The sequence below is a fragment of the Cebus imitator genome, unplaced genomic scaffold (genome assembly GCF_001604975.1).
Source record: "Cebus imitator isolate Cc_AM_T3 unplaced genomic scaffold, Cebus_imitator-1.0 Scaffold233, whole genome shotgun sequence".
Taxonomy (NCBI): domain Eukaryota; kingdom Metazoa; phylum Chordata; class Mammalia; order Primates; family Cebidae; genus Cebus; species Cebus imitator.
Window position 1 is genome coordinate 437754 of NW_016107548.1, and position 21824 is coordinate 459577.

Consider the following 21824-nt stretch of genomic DNA (forward strand, 5'->3'; position numbering starts at 1 on the left):
ACAGCCTTAGATTCTCATAGGAGCATGAGAACTTTACATGCAAGGGATCTAGGTTACATCCTCCTTATAAGAATCTAATGCCTAATGATCTGAGATAAAACAGTTTCATCCGAAACTATTCCCATACTCCCTACCTCTCCACTCCCCACCCCTCAACCAACCCCTGGAAAATCTGTCTTCCACAAAATCAGTCCCTGTGCCAAAAAGATTGGGGACTACTGTCTTACTGGATGCAATAGGAAATTACAGTTCAGTGGTAGTGGTTATCAAGATATAGGGCTAATACTTCTTTGTTAAATTGCTCAAAATTTTTCCATTTATAATTTGGCCATCCATACAGAGTATACAAGGGAATATGGTCTTCTTGACATAAGGAACTTGATCTGCACTATAAGGCTGACTTAGGCATCAGAGATTTGGGTCAGTTATCTGGCTCCGCACCTTACTGCTGTCACCTGCAGCAATCACACAGGTGCCTGATGAAGACATGTGCTATTTCTGGATCTGAAAGGTTAAGGTCAAGATGAGGAAATTCTGGCCTAAGAAATCCTGCCTAAGTGGTCAGCTAAGCTATAAGGATTGAAGTGAATCAGCACTGACTCTATGAGAAAAATCAGAAGCTATTTTATTAAACGAAAACCTAATATATATTTTACTGTTCTAATAAGAAAGGAAGGTAAAAAAGGCTGTCAGTCAAACAATGAATCAAATATTTACTTTCTAGTTGTTCAGATAATAAATAAGCACTTACTATATTCTGATAGTTAACTTTCAGGTCAGCTGGGGTCCTTTTATTATTATCTCAGCAACTTGTGACTAAGGATCATTAAAAAGTATACGGCAGAATGCTCAGTTTAACACCTAACTATGCTACCCCCAATTTTAAGCCAAGTGAAGGTTAGATTTATAATGGGATAAAATCCTCAAGCAACAGAAGTGGAAAAAATAAGGGTTCTGAATTTCCTATCAACTAACTACTTTTTTTTATAACTGGAGAACTTTTTCTGGACACAGGCATAAATATTTAGTATATTTAATTCTCTTAAGAATATTTAAAAATAAGAGTTAAGAAAATATTTGAGAGGTTTTCAATTTATTTTAGGTTTTAAAGTGAGATAATCAGACAAATGACAAAGCAATTTTGGTGATTGCTGGATGATACAAACACCTGTAGCTAGGGCTGTACAAGAATTTTTATTCGGTTGATAGAAAACTAGAACTGAAATCAGTTGCTGAATTTCAACCAATTTAAGTGAATTACTTGACCTATAAGCTATGTAACCCTAAATTTCTCAATGCAGCTGCCAGAAATCTATTTTCCAAATGCAACAACAGCTGGTTTTGAACAATACTGCAATATAGCAATTTTCAGTTATTCCAAAGTATTTTTCTCTTGCTAAAATTATAAACATAATTGAGGAAATAATTTTCAGATTTTCTGAAAGATTATACTATCTTCAAAGGGAAAAACAAACTTGAATAACCTGACTTTTTTAGTATTAAATATAATGGTAGAGTGTAACCCTCACTTTCATTTTAGAAATAATTTAACCTCACAGTGCCTGCAGGCACTTCAATATGTAGATAATTTCCAAATAACCAAACATGTTGCTTGAATACTACATGCTTCTAGGAAGAATAGACAAATGGGCCAATTAAGCCTGAGGTGAATAATACTTTAAACTTATTAAGCTTTGTAAATAATTGAAAAACTGCTCATTAGTTCAAATACTGTCATGAACACACAAAATAAATATAGACAATTCCGTATGAGGCTAATCCAAAAAGAAGCTTAGCCTTTCAGGTGAAATTAGTATTTCAAGTTCCTAGAATTGTTCTTGGCAGTTGACTCAGTTTCACTGGCAAATGACTCAGTTTCTTACTCATGGATTTAACTGAGAATGTTTACAAGTCTTCATTTCACTCCATTCCTTTCTAACTTACTCTCTCCGGTGCTGTGCAATCTTTTGTGGGCTCTGGATCCAGACTGCCTGGATTTAGTACCGGCACCATTCCCTGCTTACAACCTAAAGAGATCCTGAGAAGCACAATAGAAACGGTCTAAACCACAAATGTCCTCTTACAAAATGCTAACAGTACTGACCATATAGGTGTGGATTCAGTAAACTTAGCTGACATATACAAAGAACTTAAAACATGCTCGGTATACAGTAAGTGTTCAACAAATGTAGCTATTATTATTATCTCTCCTCTTGTTTGGGCAAAAGAAATGTTGCTCCTTCATGCCTAGGCGCCTCTTCAAGGTCCTTATCTCTTCGCTGTCTTGCATTGTTAGCCTCACACTCACTCCTGGGCCTCCGCCTTTGTCTAAGAACATTCTGCCTCTCTTGCTTATGAGCAATCCCTGCTCATACATTCAAAACCTAGCTAAACAATAAAAAGCTTCATGATTCAGGCAACACCCTTCATAGATGCTCCTCCATTCTCTTTTACACAAAACATTATAATTTTTGAATAGTCTACATTCATTTCTTCCACCGTTTTCTTTTACTTTTACCTTTTGCAGTTTCACTTCTTTCTCAATAGTCACCTAATCAATGAATCCAGCAGCTTTTTCTCAATCCTCATATTTCTCAACCTTCCTACAACTGATGAGATCTCCTCCCTTTTTGAAACTGTTGTATTTTCCTTCTGTGCCACTATCCTATCCTCACCCTTCCTTCCTGTTTAACTACCACTTTGCTACCTTCTGAGCTGTTTTCTTTTCCTGTTCCTTCCAAGCCTATATTCACAGGAGTTCTGTTCTCCATCTTTCCCTACCTCTTTGCACTCTCTCCCAATTGATGAAGCCCTATGATTTCACTACCATGGGATGTTAACTCCCAAATCTCCACCTTTAGTTCTGAACACCACCCATCATTGCTCTAGTCCTGTCTTTTCTGATTGCTGAGATGTTCATTTGCTTGTTCAACTAGCACCTCAAACTTATCATGTCCTAAATCAAACCTGTCTTCTTAATATTTGTACTGTTATGAGTTAATGTCACCATAATTCTTTGAATTGACAACGTCAAAACATTTGGATCATCTTTCCTCTCTCACTCAGCACAATGTTCTGTGCACAGGCTCTGGAGGTAGATGGTGAACTTGTATCCTGATTCTTCCACTGCAAGGCAGTGACCTTGAGCAAGTCACTGAGCTTCTCCAAGCTTCATTGTGGCCTTCATAACCTAGTTATGAAATTTACATGAGAACACAGTTGTGTAGATTACATGAGAAGATGTATGTAAGGGCACAAAGAGTTTAGGATGTGGCAAACTATGATGTGGATGCAGAAAAACAATCTCAATGATCTGTTCACACTCTTCCCATTCCTTATATAACTTGTCACATCTCTCATGGACCTTACCTATGTCATCACAAATACATTTAAACACAGGAGGACAACCTTGGTTGTAAGTGTTTGAATGCCTCAAATTTTCATTCATCTCAACCAAGCCATTCCAAACCAAGACCTAGAACACAGATCTACTTATATATCCATGTGCTTTTCTCTCATTGCATGCTAAATACCAATGTGAAGAGAATTCAGGAAGTGACTGTATTTGACCCCCATTTCAAACAACATTTTATAAGCCATATGGTCAGAAATTGAAATTACTCTCAATTCTTGATAATGCAGAGCAGGTATCAGTAACAAACTATAAACTGCTTTGTTATTATCCTAGCCAAACAACCACCTTGTGTTCCCCATTTTCCCAGGAACTGAAAGAAAAGTAAATTTAATTTTGGACTCCAAAAGATTTAATGATTATAACAATTACTAGAAAACAATATCAGAATCATACATTATATTACACAGTCAGTATGAGTTATTTAATGCCTTTTGCTTTGTATTATCAGTGACTTTGTATCCCTGCAAGAAAGCAGAGTTAAAGATATTTATCAGTGTCCATCTAAATATTTACCGAATTTGGTTAAATTAGATGTCTGTAATTAGTTATTTTTAAAAAGAAAGAGGAGAATTACCGCTAACGCCTGTAGCTCTCTTGTTTCTTCCTCTGCTGCTGAAGCATGATACGACAGAACCTACAGGGTAGGAAAAGAAGTCCAGGTTACACAGGAGAGAACTACCAAATGCAGACTAGAACTTCAATCTTGGAATTCTGCTAAACCTATTTGAGAGATAACTAGACTCCTCAGAATGCCAATTCTTGTCTGCTTTCTTCAACCGTGAAAAAGCTGGATTTAGATTCCATTGCTTGTTTTTGAAAACAAAAAGTTATACTCCCTATGTTTAAACAAAACTCTTGTAACTTTCATTCTGACATTATTGCTATAACAAACACATTATTTATAAGCCGGCCTAGAAATAACTTTTGGCTCAAACTTGGCAGAAAATTTATTTTTTTAAAAAAAACAATATTGACTTTAGTTATTTTTGCTTGTGTACAGAATTAAAGGAAAAATCTTGGTGTAATCTGACATTTTGATGTTAGTATTTGGAAAGAAAGTAGTCTAGAAGTGGCTTTCAGACGAGGCTGGTAACCACTCTAGAATTCGCACAGAAAAACTGGATGCCTGACACATAATCACACAGATTGAAGGATCCCTTTACACTCCTACAATTTAAGAGCTGAGAAGAGAGTAGTGCTGGCCAGTAAAGCCATCCATTGAAAGTTGAGGACACTGAGGCTCAGGGATTCTCATGATTTGGCTATAAGCTCACACCTAGTGAGAGGATAAGAGGGCTTACAACTCAGCTTTCAATTCCTAACCTAAACACAATTCATTACTTAGAAGAGTTAAAAAATCTGGCTTACTAACTTAATTTCCATTTTCAAAAGTAATCATTCTAAGTTCAGATTGAGCTTGCAAACATAAAAATCTGAAATCCAAAATGTTCTAATAAGCATTTCCTTTTGAGTGTCATGCTGCTGCTCAGAGAATTTTGGATTTTGGAACATTTTTGGGTTTGAGATTTTTTTGATTTGGACTGCTCAACCATTAAGTATAATGCACGCATTCTAAGAATCTGAAAAAAAAATGCAAAATACAAAACACTTCTGGTCTCAAGCATTTCATGTAAGGGTTACTCAAACTGTAATGGGATTTTTTAAAGCATTCTTTTAGGTATTTAAAACATCTATCATGCTTTGAAAGAATATTTTTTAAAGTTCATTTTTGACAGAGACAACAGAGATTTACAAAAAAATCCAAAAGCTTAAAAATCATTGATTAAAAGGTAGCTGATTTTCAAACTTTAAATGGCAAGCAAAGTAATTCAGCAACCCAAACCAGTATTTCTTGAACCAGTCTTCAAAATTTTAAGTAATTAAAAATCTAAAGCCAAGTGATGCATATATGTACTATCTTACGATTTAGAACTGTTGTGATACTGTACTACATTGGATCTTTCTCAGCATTTGAACCATTAATCACTAGAAAACCTGGGGAAACTCAGAGCTGCTCTCTCCTGCCCATGTGAAATTGATGGGTCATGGTTGTAACCTGTTACTGCTGAGACCATAGTGGTGGTCCCCAAGAAAAGCTGAGACTGTAACCATGAATTAGACTAATATTAATAAGGGCAAACATGGATACATGCATAAAGAAATGACACAATACATTCTAAGTTAAAAAAATAATTTTACTCCACACAAAAGATAAAAACAGCACCTTACAAATGGGGCCTAAGGATTAACTTTGTTAATACATATAAGCATTAGAATACAATTGAAACATTAGATAAAATTTAGTTGTTTTTATTGTCAACATTGTTTTATTGCTATTAGAATGATCACAACTTCCAGGTCAAAATAATTCACTATCTTTTGAAGAGCTGAGGGATTTGTGCCCTTGGCTTTTGTCCAGTGGCCTCATAAAGAAAGGAACATTTTTTTCCAGGTTAGATCTATGATCATAGAAATGACATCACATATGGCCTGAAATCAAAAACATTTTATACTAGGTAAAAGCCTAATTATCCATATATTTAACTGACGGAGAGCTATAAAGTAAAGATAGAACTAAATCTCAATCAAGAAAATATTCAGAGATTTTAAACAAAGTAATACAATGTCTGGGTTGCTTCAAACTAAGCCAGTGGGAGAGGAAGGGGAGTGTAGAGGAGAGAATTGGGAACGCATGGACTGATACTGGCTATGGGTTGATAATTACTGAATGGATGATGAGTATGTTAGGGTTTATTAAGCTGTTCTCTCTACTTTAGTATATGTTTGAAACTTTCCATAATAAAACATTAAAAAAAAAAGAAATAAATTCTAATTGATAGCTGACTTAGATTCAATTTTTCAGTGAAAAACCACGGAACTGAAAAAATTAGATTAAAAAATATATATAATATATAAAAGCATATATACATAGATATATGTATATATGTATATATGTATATGTAAAGCTATTTGTATACATATGTACGTGTGTATATGTACCTAATTGAAAATATATTTGAAGTATATACTTGTGTGTATATGTGTATATATATACTTGAAACAGATTTCTGCTGGTTATAATTCAAGTCTTTTATATAATACTATAGCAAACCTATTAGTACAATATAGCAGCCTTTTATATAATACTATAGCAAACTTATTAGTATAATATATTCAGCAAAGAAACCTATTAGTATAATACATTCAGCATAGAAAATAAAGGGTACTATCTGGTAAATTTTATATAATATATGTCCCTCTAGCCCTTTAGGTTAGGTATGTATTTAATGAGACATTGAAGGAAATATTACTATATCCCAAACACTGATTTTCTCTAATTTCAACTAGATAAGAAATCTCCACGTTATATCAATTGAACATTTTCAAGGCAGTTAGTGAAACATATGTAGAAAGGACTGACCCTGTTGGAATAGGTCAGTCCTATTTAAGAGAGGGCCTTCTTAGTTCAGTCCCCGGCAGCCAGTGGTTTCTTCACTCCCTACCTGCACATTCAGAGTCACTTGGGGGAGCTTGGTAGCCACACAGATTCCCAGCCTCTACCCAAGACTTACTGAATTAGAACTTTCAGAAGTAGGGTGTATAAATTTGTAGTCTGAATAGTTTCTCAGATGATTCCAGGAGTTACAACTCTTCTTGCTATTTGTTGATTTTATTTTTTCTTCTCCTCACCTCCTCACTCCTAATTCTCTCAAGAGTGCCTAGGGTTTCTGGGTTTTTTTTTTTTTGAAAATTTTTTTTCACAGCTGTTCTCATAGAGAGATGGGGAGGCTCAGGCAACGGGAAGAGGACAGATAAACTATAGTGGCAGTAGTCATCTGTGTGAATGGATTATTAAAGTCAATATTGCTTTTTGCAGAAAAAGCAAAGGCCTAAAGGGATAAACATCCTGAGTTGTGGTTTGGTCATACGACCTTTGACAAATTTCTTAAATATTCTGAGTCTAAGTTTCTTTCACTCTTTAGTTGAGGATAACAAGGATCTCATCATCTAAATCACATAATTTTGGTGAGGACACAATGACAGAACACACACACACCAGGAGTGACTATGAGGGAAAGGTAAAAGCTGAGTGTTTGGCAGTAGGAAGTGAGAGTTCCCTAAACTTCACCCACCTCCAATGTGACCATTTGCTTGGCCATGGCTCTCTCCACTGCTTCATACATCTGCGTGTTCTGGATCCCTAAGCCACAAAAGATGACAAAAGCTTCCAGAAACTGTTCATCATTTCGATTGAAAGGCTTAACCTTACCAGTATTCTCCTCCATCTTATTAACAAGTTGGCAAACCCCTATAACAATCAGAGCAATTGAGTAAATGTTATTGTTAATTATAATAGTTTTTGTTGACTTTAATGTACATACCCAAAGACTGTCTTATACTTTTCTCTTAAAAATGTTTGGTATGCCAAAATAAACAAATGAACTGCCACAAATATAAGCACGAGAAGTAAACAGAATTTATATGAGAACTAGTTTCACGTAGTCTTAAACGTACATTGCTGGTGTTCAAAAAATCCTAGAGTACTATTTTCTTCCAGACTCCGTCATGAATTTTAGATCAGTTGAGTCCCCAAAGACAATTTGTCCTTTGGAAACTAATTGGATTTTTGTACACTTGCCAAGAGAACAATTTTGATGCACATCAGAATTTTGGGTCACACAGATCTCCTTTCCTTACTGAGAAACCAGAAGTTAAAAGAAACACAGTTACATACAAAATAGAATGCAGAAAGGAGGCAACTGACATAGGCAGTCTCAAATTTCAAATCTACACCTCTGCATCCAGAAGAATTATATTTGCAGAAAACTTTGATATTGCAAATAATTATGCAAATAAAAATGACTACTTAGAAATAAAAGTCAAATACTTAGTCAATAAAAAATGGAAGATTACATCAACATTAAGATAAATCTTTACTGAACTGATTGTTCTATGAGTTTCTGAGCCTCGTGGTCTCTCTGATGAATGACCTCACAGAGGTCACTTTGGTGACCCAACCTACCTACCTCTCTGTAAACCAAGTGTTGTTAAAGTCCTTATCACTTCTGTCTCTGAGTATTTAATAACAGACTTCTACCAAGTGCCCACTGTGGGATTGTCATTGTCCTAAATACTTTGGTAGACACACAAACTCCAGTCTTCACAATTTATTCTGTGAGGTAGATGTGACCATCCTTGTTTTACAGATAAGGAAGGTGCATCTCAGAAAGGTTATATCATTTGCTCAAAATCAGTTAGCTGGTATGTGTGGGTCTGAAATTCAATCCCCAGCCCAGCCTGGCCCAAGGGCCACTCACATCTGCCATGTTACCTGTCAGATCATTGCTAGCAGTACCCTGGTTGCATCTTGCTTGCCCACAACCTCTGCTCCTGCTTTTCCACAGGGCTGCACTACTCCCCACTGCTTTCCTTCCTGCCTCCCCAGCTGATCCCTACACCTCCTTCACAATGAGTTCCAGGAGGCTTCCCACTTATAAGTGAGGCAGACATTTTTCTACCCCCTTAACATGATCAGTTTGTGTATCATGGTAAATTTTATTTCTATTTCTCTTTCTAGACTGTCAGTATCTTGGGTTTAGAGATTTTATTTATTTTTTTCAGCTCTACTTCTTCAGCTGGCAAAACGCCTAGCATATAGTAGGAACTAAAAAAATGTTTTCCGAATTAATGACAGAATGCAGAATTGCAGCTCTGACTGTAACTACTTTCCCATGAAGACTATAATAGTCTATTATCCTTTATTTTTCCTGGAGCTCAAAAGGATTTCACAGAATCTGGAAGATGGTTGCACATTAAGCCCCTTTACCTCCACCGATGTTCACTTTCTTTACTTTTCATGCTATAAATGATCTGAACTCCTTTTTGGTCTTTTTGTTTATCTGCTTTAAATAGTAAACACATCTACATGCCTATTTGCATTAGTGCTGCGGAAGTTAGTTTTTTTTTTTTTTTTTTTAATCAATTATTCCATAGTCAAGGAAACTTTAAACATGACATAATGAATTTGGACATTGCAAGTAAAACCCATATACTAAACGGTAATCAGCATTCATTATCTTAAATGTATGTATCCTGTGTATGGCAAAAAATGAGAACAGCACAACAACAACAACAACAACAACAAAATAAACCAGGGGTTATATCCTTCAACCTTTGTGAATCTCCAAATTATAAATATGGAACTGTTTATATAGACTTCTACCTCCCAAATCACGTTTCCTTGAGAGTCACGTTTCATGCCCTTATCCTCACAACACAATGAATTGCCTTTCAGATTTACAAAAGTTTTCTCCTACTTGATAGCCTTTTTCATAAACAAGATTTTAAAAATTACTTCGTAAGAATTACTTGATAGCCTACTTGATAGCCTTTTTCGTAAATAAGATTTTAAAAATTACTTCGTAAGAATTACCACATGTATGACAAGAAAAGTACAACACAGAGGGGTTGAGATGTAATACCAGGTAGTCTGTGAGGCTTATGAACTAGCTAAGTAGCTTTCCTGTACAGCAGTTCAAATCTATGTCTTAGTCAAAATTCACTGAATGAATATATTAAGAGTTATGAAATTATACCTATGGAATTGCTCACGAGTCCTTTAAATGGAATGTTATGTGTACAAATACCGAGGTTCTGCTATAACAAACACAGCTTAGAACAGCTAAACTACATCCATCTATTGAACCACATGATAGATATAGATATATGGACACAGAGTTAAGCTCTGGGGAAAACAACAACAACAACAAAAATGGGTACTAAACACAAATCATCCATTAAGGGATATAAATTAATTTTCTTTTGAAAGTGAGGCCATATTTATATAGGATTCCTGATAATCCCATTGATCTCTTAATACTCTTCAGAAAATTTAATTATCTCAAACAAAAATACCCATGTTAAAAAAAAGTTATTAAGAAAAAGGGGGCTTATAACAAATGGAGTTCCCTGTTTAAGAACATCAAAACCTGGGCACATTACAGATAGAGTTTTCACAATTTCTTCCTTAATGATCTGAAAAAGGAGTATAATAATGGAATTTAAAACAGGAAATTTGAGATGTCACATTACTAAGAAACTATCCAAATCAGAATCACTTACATTTAAAAATGAAATGTTTATTGAAAAATCAAAAATAAAAGAGAGCCATCTAGTAAAAACCCACTAATAAGTGCAATCATAAAATAAAACCGCATTAAAAAACGTATTAGGGGAAAATCAAGAAGTAGTAAAGTTAGACAGTAAAATATCAGCATTACCTAACATTATTATAGAGTTCATAAAGTACTCCAAATGTCGTCATCATAGTAGGTCAGAGAGCTAGTTAGCATTGAAGGCACCGCTGGAAACTATGCTGAAGGGACTAGACGGCTTCTAAAATTAAAGTTATATTTCCTTTTCCAGGGATCGGATGTTGTTACCAGTTAGTCTTCCTCCTGGCTCTTTGGCAGAACCGGGGGGTCAATGCTTATACCTTGTTTGCAGTCTTATGTCCTCTCTACCACACATAACATGGACTCCAAAATTAGCATCCTGCCTTATTAAAATGTAAATCATACCTTTATCACCTGTCTTGCAAATACTTTTGTTTCTGGACATTTCATTTGTCAGTCATCTTAATTTGAAGAGGTTTTTGCTGTATAGAAGATTTAATTTTTTAAGGAGCCAAAATAATTATCCTTATAATACTCAACTATAGTGCCTTGCTTTTAAAAGAGGCTTCCTCATTTTAATATTGTAGGTAAACCTATATTTCCCCTAGTATTTTTATAGATGTATTATTTACATTTAATCTTATAATAGAACTTAATTTTTCCCCCAACTGCTATTGGAGTCTTGTAACATCGGAACAGTTATTCATTCTCTGATGATCTGAATTGTCACTGTATACTGTATTCAGATTTGTTTGAACTATGACATACTTTTCCCACATTTTAATATTTTTGAAATCAGTATGCATGTTATAATCAATAGCTTGTCATAGTAAATTGAAATCATATTTTACTTTATTGGAGACATGTAAAATGGTGTCTTTCATTCAAAAGGCATCTTACTTAAAAATAATGAAATATACCTTACTCTGTTATATACAATAACACAATTTTATACGCCAAATTATGGGTCTGCATTTAGACTTTCTGTCCTGTTTCATCAATCTTGACATGTCTTTTAGCACCTATACCATACTTTTAATTATTTTACTTTTATATCATTTTAATTTCTGAAAGGGTAATTCTGAAACAATCAGCTATGATTCTTTTTACACCTTCAGTTGTAAGTATTATCAATGTTTGTAAATGTTGATCAGGAACACCCCCCTTCCCCCCACAAGGATACATATTAAAATTGATACAAATCTAATCTGGGGAGAGTTGATATCTCACAAACTAGATTTCAATCGTTCCAGAAATGTATTCACTTCTTAATGATTTTTAAGTCACTCGGAATTTTGTAGCTTTCCTCATATAAATGGTATATATTTCTGGCCAAATCTATTTCTTGTTACTACAGTAAATGGGATTTGTTTTCCTATTGTTTTCTAACAAATTTGTCTTGGCATATATTAACATTATTTCTCTTTAATAATTTGATAATGAGGCTACTTTTAAAACTCTTATTAAATAGGTACTTTCAGCTAATTCTTTTTGGGTTTTCCATTTGACAATAATATAATTTGTAAGATATTTTATTTTGCCTCTTTTTTTCTGTGTCTCACCTTATTTCAACCTTGCCTCCCTTCTGATTGCTTTGGTTAGAATTTCTTTGGGGAATATATATATTTTTTGACAAATTCTTTTTCAGCTGCTTCTGTGAAAAATTCTAAAATCCTCTTGAGCTAGTATTGCTTATTACCAATTTTAACAGAAATTCTCCATTTCACCAAATGTGAATTTCTATTTGCTACACTGTAATATCAAGTATCTTTTAACATGTCTTCACGATCTGTAGTTACAGTCCCTCTCTCATTCTTATTTGCATTTCTCTCTTAATATCTTCATTATCTATTGGAGATTTGTCTGTTATTATTGTCCATTATCTCTTGTTTTACTATTTCTTCCAATTTTATAAGTCTATTTTTTTCATTTTTTTCTTCTACTTTCTTTCTTCTTATATATATATTTATTTGGGGAAGGCAGCAAAATGAGAAAGCTAAAGGTGCTGTTTTCTAATTTCTATGGTTGAATGCTTAAATTTTTTTCATTATTTCTTAATAATAATAAAATATTTAAAGCTACATAATTTCCTCTGAATATAGCTTTGACCATGTACATTTTTTTATGTTAATAGAATAATTAATTTTCTAAAATGCTGTAATTTAATTATGACTTTTGATTTCTTCTTTGTCACTTAGGACAATGCTTTCCAGGGTCTAAGTGAGTTTTTTCTTTCCAACTTATCCTTTTATTATATATTAATAGTTTTAAAGCACTGTGATCTATGAAAGTGGCCAACAATTCTGCTTTTCAGAAATGACTTTGTGTTGTGTATTATTAATATTTGTTGATTTCTGATGGATATTTGAGGATAATTTTTATTTTTAAATTCTGAAACATAAAAGTAAAGCTATATGTATATAAATTAGATCCATTTAATTTTTATCAACTCTAATGTTTTCTTATTTTTTCCTATAATTTAACACTGACAAGTATACTTCAGGCCCAGTATGATTATCATTTTGTCCACCTCTCTGTGTATTTTTAACAGCTTTAATTTTTGTATGTCAAAGATGCTATTTAGTTTATTAGCATTCATGGCAATTACATTTTCCTCTGTGGTTTTTAATTTTACTCAAAGAAAGGCGATTCTCTACATTATCTTTTACCATAAATTCTACTTTGTTTGATGGAAATATTGTTATCCCTATTCAATTTTTGCCCATGTTGTGTAAAATGTGTCTTTACAAATGACATATAATTCACAAGTTCCAGGAATTCCTTAGTGTTTCTGATCCACTAAAGACTACTTCTCTGTTTTCTAGTGTTACTATGAAGTTTTCCTTATTTTTCTATTTCTTCAGTCAATTATTGAAGCTGTGATCTTTACATTTATTTTTATTATATAGATCTTCATTTCTATAATTCTAAGCTTTAATATCTTAATTCTATTTTTTTCTAATTTTCTTCCACCTATTACTGCCTCTACACCCTACAGTCTTATTTACTTGTGCTTATCATAACTAAGCATAATTTACAATTCCCTAACTCAGAAAAAAACCTAGATACTTTAAATAATATAAGCAATGTATACCATGGAAGACAACGCACCATTTAATTATAAACAGATGATCAGTTAGCGATATTGCCAAGTGATAAAATTTAATATGAAAAGTAAAATGAAGTAGAAGTCAAATTTAAGCTGATATAACAGTAGAATACTTATTTATGGCTTGAAATTCTACTTGAATGCACAGAGAAGCAACTTATCTCTATTCACCTATTTAAAGGTCCACCCCTGAGTAATTTATTTTAAAAAGCCAAATTAAATTAACAGAGTAGGATAAGATGGTGTGGGAGTGACAGTCAATGATTCAAAAACTTATTGAGGCCTACTCAAAAAATTCTGTAGGCATGCAGGTCTTCCAAATTTTACTGACACGAAGGAACTAAAATGAGGTGTCATTTGGAGCATGAGAATGGCATAGGTATTTAGCCAGTTCAAATAGGCTAAAAGAACAAGTTTGAAAGTATAAGAGACTTAGAAAATCCATTGTGGAAATAAAAAACAGAAACTTCTTACAGTGTAGATGAGAAAGGATTAAGATAGTAACCAGTTCACAAATACATACTTCTTTCTCTTATTTGTCTGTCAAACAATGTGTGGTAGAGCTCTGTAAATTTATTTTTTTATGCTTTTCTTTACTAAGAAGGATATGAAAAAGTAAGCTATTTAAAGTGAAGATGTTTTAAGCATCTTTTAAAAATTTTTTTCAATGGGAATAGGGCTAATTTCTTCAAAATTTATTCTGAAATTAGTATGGAAAAATAGTCATAAAATGTCTGGTAAATATGACACTGGAAAAAGGCATATTTAGCATAATAAGTAGGGAAAATAATTAGCTAAAATAAATGAATAATAAATGATTAATGAATAATTATATAAATGAATAAATGACAACAAACAATAAATGAATAATGAATGATAAATAAATAATAAATGAATAATAAAATAAATGAGAAATATTTCCTTAACAGTATTGGAAGCAAAGTGGTGGAAATACTCTGTATTAGCCAGGGCACTGAGAAAACGTTTGATAGGAAACAATACCTCAGGGAATAAATGTGATGGAACAGCAGGCCCCATACTGATCTAATGTCTATAATTTCATCTAAACATCAGTAATGGAAAAAATGAGAGGGAAGGAAGAAGATAACAGAAAACACATGCGTCCATCTGTCTTTCTGCACGTAACTCTATAGGGATTCTCTATTAGAATTACATAATAGTGGAATCTGGTCTATGATATGTAAGACAAATTATCCATAATCATGACATTTTCCATGCTGCAGCTGTAGATACCTTAGTCCAGAAATCAAATTCTTAGTTTTGTCATACTTGTAAAACAGCAGGGAATGCTGGAATTTTTCCCTCTCATATTTGGGATCTACTTGAGAACCTCTCCTCACCTTGCACAAAACCCCACTAGAGAAATCATTTCCTTTTCCTTTCTTTTTATTTACCAGGATTTTTCTCTCCAAAATCAACATTTGCCTACTTTTGACTCTGTCGTCAAGTAGGGTGACACAAAATACATGCTAAGAAAAGTCTGATTATTTCATTTTTTATATTTTGCTTACTTGTCTGACACAGTGACAGGATCACAGAATGTGAATTTTGAACAGATCTGAAGTTCAACTCCACAGAGGTAAGTAATGTACCCATAAATGTGAATGAAAATGAGTGGTACTAACACAATGCTGTGAGTGCGACTCCTGGCCAAAGTGCTTTCCATGTCACCTAACTCGCTTTCATTTACCATACACATAAAGTGACAAAAGGGCCTGATGCATAACTTCCTCCAGCCACTCCCCATTCCCAGTTATTATTCTAAAGAAACACTGCTAAAAAAAAGTGAAGATGTGACTTATGGGGCAAGCTGCCACTCTGCCTTCCTTCCTATGACAACATACTAGCAAACAATGCATTCCATCTGGAATTTAATTTCACATTTTCAAAGGCTGAAGACAGCTTGTAGTAAATCTTTATACTAATAAAAAATATTTTAAAAAGCATAACATTTATAATATAGTTTTCCCCTTGACTTCCCTAGGAAATAAAATTTTATAACATTTACACGGTATCATATTGTAAGGCACCCTCAGTAGTTTTCTTTTATTGCCTATGTTAGAGATCTGATCAGTGAGAATCTTTTAAAAAGATCTCACAGATTCATTAGCCTCCACTTTTTTCTCCGAACTGTAGAAGAGTTGACTCAACAGCCCAGCAGGCGGTTCGCATGCTGGCTTCTAAGAGGCTGTAATGCACACTTCACTAGCGTCAGGAGCTGACACTCAGCCTCGTAGCTTAGACACTAGATTAGCATACTGAAGACTGCTGGGGTGGAGTCACAGTAACTAAGTTGACAAGACTGATTTTTAAAACCAGAATTGTATCAATGTTCAAAAAGAAACATCCATCCCAGAAACAGAAGTACAAGCACCTGCAGCTCCAGCCCACTACCTCAAGTCCATTTCATACAATAAGAAACAACTGTCAGGGCAACCAGTATATCTGAGAGGACATGAATAACGCATTCTCTTCCCATGAGCTAACCTACACTGGAAAAGAAAGTAATCAGTACAAGCTGGGTGGGTGGGACTGGAATCAGAACAAGGGAAATCAGAGTCATAGAGTGTTTAATTGTAGTAAGCTGATGTATCCTTCTCCCAGTAAGGATGCAATCTAGGCAGAGGGACTGGGAATTGGTAGGATATTATTGGCTATAACCTGCTGCATCCACTGCACCTAAGCAAAGGCTCACCATACGGTCAGAATGCTCAATGCACACTGATACAACTCTCTACATCCATCTCTATGTTAGGGACAAATGTTACTTTACTCTTGCACAGAACTTCGACAGGCACTTTTAACATCTATCTTTCTCTGTTTTCATTACTGATACATTCTCCTCCCTCTTTCTGACAAAAACTCTCATTCAACAAAATTATAGTCAAATCTTGCAACTGGAAAAGTTTTTAGACTTTTAATGTTGTATTTATATATGTAAGTGTTGCTCCATTAGGGTTTTAATTCTAAATATAACCTTTAAAAAGGTAATATTTTCTTTATTTCCAGGCTCTTGGGAGAATGTTAACAGTTCATATCTTTTTCACTAAATCAACCATGGATGATTGGCTTATAAAATCCTACTTAACCTTTATATAACTGCAGTATCAGGAAACAAATATGTCATTAAAAGGAAACATCATTCAATTTTTCTGAGAATGCATTCTTCCATCATTCCTGAAGTAGAGGTTTTCCTATAATCATATTAAGAACATAAGCTCCTGAGGGCAGGGATTTCTGCTTTGTTCACTGACTTATCCCAATTGTCAAGAACAGTGGAGTGCTCAATAAATATGTATTAAATAAATAAATAAATATAACCTATAATCTAAACTATATTCTTAAAAAAAAGTCAACATCCAGAAAATAAGGCTCTAAAATAATACACATTACCTACTTAATATCTCCTACACAGTCCACTAATTGTCAATACATCATAATTCTTAAACAAAAAATTCTGCTGAAATAGGATAATAATTATGAAAATACACCATAGTTTGTAAGATGCTTAACAAATGTTTGTTAGTATTTATCAATTATTTTAAGTCTTTTATCATTCCTATTTTTATCTTTTTCTTTTTTTTTTTTTTTTGAGATGGAGTCTCGCTTTGTCACTCAGGATGGAGCACCTCACTGCAACTTCCACCTCCCGGGTTCAAGCTATTCTCCTGCCTCAGCCTCCCAAGTAGCTGGGACTACAGGTACGTGCAACCACACCAAGCTAATTTTTATATTTTTAGTAGAGATAAGGTTTCATCATATTGGTCAGGTTGGTCTTGAACTCCTGACCTCATGATCCACCCACCTTGGCCTCTCAAAGTGTTGGGATTACAGGCATGAGCCACCATACCTGGCCTTTTTAAAAACATTTTATTCTTTACATTTGAAAGAAAGTATAGCTGGGAATACATTTTAAAAAATAAGTTTAGAGTATAGGTTAAAGAAAAGGCTTTACCTATAACTTTATTCTTCTTTCCATTTTTTATAGGTGTACAAAGTAAACTTCTAATGCACTGCTGGTTTACATTTCCTGTGTTTTCAGTCTAAACAAAAACATAAAAACAAAACAGCTAAAATGGTAAAGAGATTGATTTGTTCATTAGATGCCATATAAACTATATGACACATTTGAAAACACTATATATTCAACTTTTATATTACTTAGAGAACATTGGAGAGCAGAAAATGTACAAATTATAATAAAGTTCACATAAATGCAATATAAAGCAATTTCTTTACTTGTTAAAAATATCGCATTTTTTCACTTCAAACTTTCCAAGCAACTTATACATGGTAAGTAAAATGTAAAAATAAGTAAAAAAATAAGTAAAATAAGTAAAAGTGTCCCAAATAACTTAACAAGAGGGACAGAATCTAAACACTACCTAAAATGCTCCATGTTACAAACCTGTTCTTTAGTAATACCACTGTTTCTATTCCTATATTGCTAAAGTTCAAACAATGTCTCCTAAACATCAAAGAACAAAAGCAAGGCAGCTGCCTCAAAGTGCAATGCTTTCCTGAAAAGGTGAGAGAAAATACTATAATTCAAATTTTTCCATGTCTGAGAACCAGATATTTATAGCTTTGAGGTCAAGAAAAACAGACATCCATTGTCCCAGAGCTACACACTATGATAGATTATCAACTGCATTAGTTCAAGTCACACAGAAACTAATTTTTACAAATAAGACAAAAACTCTAGCAATACTATCTAAGGAATGTCATTGACATTATGTAGGTAATAGCTAAATTACTTCAAAAACAGTATGGTCACTTATTAATAGATGTTTAGAAAGGTAAAAAATTACAAAGAAAAACACCCAAGTATAGCTCTCAATAGATGTTATGATCTATTTTATTTTATTTCCTCAGATGAGGGAAAGCACAGATCATTCCTAAACAGCCAGTTCTGGAGCTAGTCTTTCAGTTCAAGAATAACTGTAAGTACAGATCTGATGGGAAAACTGCCTTCTAGCTTCAGTCTAAAATTGGGTTACTTACTGTCCAGGGAAATCGTTTATCCTTACTGACATCTGGGATATTAAGTGGTTCCATAGTATTTTTGACATACTGAGCATACATGTAATTGATTTCGTTTGCATCATGTTCCCTGTGGAAATAACAGATATGAGTTCCCTCTGTGCAGTTAAAAAAAAGCATGCACAAACAGCTAAATAAATGAATAAGGAAGAAAAATACCAGTCTTAAATTATAAGGCAAAATATATACTTATTTGGAAAATACAGCTTTAAATGTGTTTGATGATTTGCAATTTTGTCAGTTATATAATTTAAATGTTTTGAAAAAAAAATCTCACAATTTTTCAATAAGTTTTATACATGTAAATGGCTTTATTCTCATTGCAAATGGGCATGATGATTTTTGGTGTCATTTAATGTAAATTCCTATGTCCCTTCATGTCTTATTTTTCTCATCAAATTATAGAATGCCAAAGGTCTAGTGCTTGTTTTACTTCTGCATTATTTGTTTTATCTATCCATCCCAATAAAACAGTATTGTACACGTATTAAGACCAGGGGAAAAATAAAACAGCTTAGAAAAAAATTTGAAAGCTTTTCTCTCTAGTTAAGTCTATTTTCTTTCTCCTATCTTTTTGTCATGTCTTCCTTAACATCTTTCCCTTTGTTCAGTTTCCTCTCCACCCCTTTTTTCTGCTTCGAGATACTTTACGATACCTTTAAAATGAAAAATTTATCCTCCTCAAAAACTTTTTATGAACTTATAATATTTTTACCAGTTATGTTCCAGTCTCTTGCTTAATAGATTGAACATGAAAGATTAATCTGATACCAGGGGATACAGTGTCAGTGCAAGGGATGGAAAACAGAAAAGAATATGTTTTTTCATCAGCAAACGCCATATGTTCCCTTGTGGTGATGATGAATTCAGCAAAGAGGGTCACGTTATGGAAATCTGCACCATCTATAAGGACATGGTTATTTTAATTGTAACAGCACTAACTGAAGAAGTAGGAAAGCCTAACAATAGCAGACGGTTCAAAATAAAATCCAGTTGGCCCTCTATACCCACAGGTCTACATCTTTGGATTCACCCAACTACAGTATCAAAAATAAGTTAAAGAAAAAAAGTAACATAAATTTAAACAATAGTAAAACATAAACTATTTAAATAGCATTTATATTATATTAGGTATTACAAATAACATAGAGGGGATGTACATAGGTTATAAGCAAATACTACGTCATTTTACACAACGGACTTTGGTGTCTGTAGATTTTGGTATTCACAGGGGTTCCTGGAACCAATTTCCCGAGGATACTGAGTGACAACAGCATACATCTCAGGAAAAAATGTCCACTTGTTCTGAGTTTTCGAAGTTCCAATGTTTTGCCTATCTTCTGTTCTTCCCACCCAACCTGCCCGAGCTGCTTCTTGGGACAGTAGTTTCATATGGCATCCTTGAGAGCCAGTAATTCCATGAAGATTCCTGAACTCTGTGTCCTTGTTTCTGGCCAAGATATTTCAGCCTTCCATTTGTTGTACATTTTACTTGAAGTGTAATGTGGTCAAACCCAGTACTGACCACTTGTTAAGTATCATGTATACACGAAAAAGAATGAAAAGGAAATGACAGAATAGTAACATAAGAGTAAATAAACTTTAAATGGAATATTTCTTGAGACTAGACTGAGAGTCTGTGAAGGCATGCCAGTTACCATACACATCAGACCTAAAACACTCCTGAGATCCTACTTCATACATATTTTCTGGCTGACACTCAAGAAACGGTTATATAAGTACAGATTTTAGTTTTAATAAAACAATGTTTAAAATTACAAATATTTTATAAATAGCAACAGCCTAGAGGGAAGAAAATAAGAAGCTATAGTGAAATGATGAGATAGGAGAGTGAAGTACATTGGAGAAGTAAGTATCCCTGTAGAATCTCTTTTAAAATGATAATTATCATATAAATAACTATTATTATTCTTATCATCATCATTATATTAAGAGTAGGAGTCAGAAAAAAATCCAAAATGGTTAAGCAATTTATGAGAGACCATAAGTTTGGACTTACAGTAGTTAATACTTAGAAGGAGAGGTACAAAAGCTACTTATAAATCAACAAATACCTGATATCTTATTTAACTCCCTGAAATTTTTAGGTTTTCCTGATGGTTACTTTAAATGAAAAATGAGCATTAGATTTATTAAAGTTACATGATGCCATGTTTATTTCTTACGCTATAAGAAATGTTGATAAATTTTCAGTTCTTGCACTCAATAAATACAGATTGAATACCTTCTCCATCAGAGGCACCCTTAGCAGTATATGGGAGACAAACTTACATAAGTTAGTAACTGTCACAGGAGCTTACAATCTAGCAGAAGACTGTAACAGAATGAATGTGTTTAAATTACATGGACTATTTGGGTAGAGTATAGTGCAGAGACTGCCAGTTGTCCTTCAATAATTTTCCTCCCTTCTGTTTGTCTGGACATATATGACCACCCAGAATAAAGACCACATTTCTCAGTCACCCAACCAGCTTAGCATTTCCATCTAGCTAAGTTCTAGTCAACAAGATGTAAAAGAAAACGTTTGAGATGGCTTCTAGCAACCTTCCTAAGAGACAGGTGACACATGATATTTGTCCCTTCTTTCCCTGTCCCCCATCCTACTGTTTAACATGTGGATATGATGGCTGGAGCTGCATCCTTATCCTGAAGGGAAGGGCCACTCCCTAGGGACATAAGGAAGAAAGCTCAAAGGTGCCTTGGTCCCCGAAGCCTTTGTGGAGCAGAGCTATAGTACAACCCTGAGCTGGCTACCTCTGGGTTTTTACAGGAGAGATTAATAACACTGTGTTCTTGTTTAAGAATAATACGTGTTCTTGTTTAAGCTATTTTAATTGTGAGTTTTCATGATCACCTAATCCTAAGTGATACAGTGTAACAATACAAGCACCACACATGTGGAGAGGGTGGACAGGTAGCACCTAGATGAAGTGGAATAGGGAAGAGGTGGCATTAGAGAAATGAATTCACAGTTGGCTGAGATTATTTAAAGGAGGGAAAGATGTCAGGAATGAAAGGCAGAGTATTCCAGGCAGAAAAA

The 21824-nt window shown here is 34.0% G+C and overlaps 1 protein-coding gene across 7 annotated transcripts in view; it reads right to left on the minus strand.

Annotated features, from left to right (window-relative positions):
- PDE5A (phosphodiesterase 5A) overlaps positions 1 to 21824 on the minus strand; it is a 127695-nt gene that overhangs the window by 39614 nt on the left and 66257 nt on the right. For all 7 annotated transcript variants that reach the window (XM_017497566.2, XM_037727502.1, XM_017497565.2 and 4 more), the window contains 4 exons: positions 18725 to 18833; positions 17676 to 17763; positions 7549 to 7724; positions 3990 to 4049 (listed from right to left, as the gene is read on the minus strand). In XM_017497566.2, the coding sequence (XP_017353055.1) occupies positions 3990 to 4049; positions 7549 to 7724; positions 17676 to 17763; positions 18725 to 18833 (433 nt within the window). The remainder of the gene's footprint in view (positions 1 to 3989; positions 4050 to 7548; positions 7725 to 17675; positions 17764 to 18724; positions 18834 to 21824) is intronic.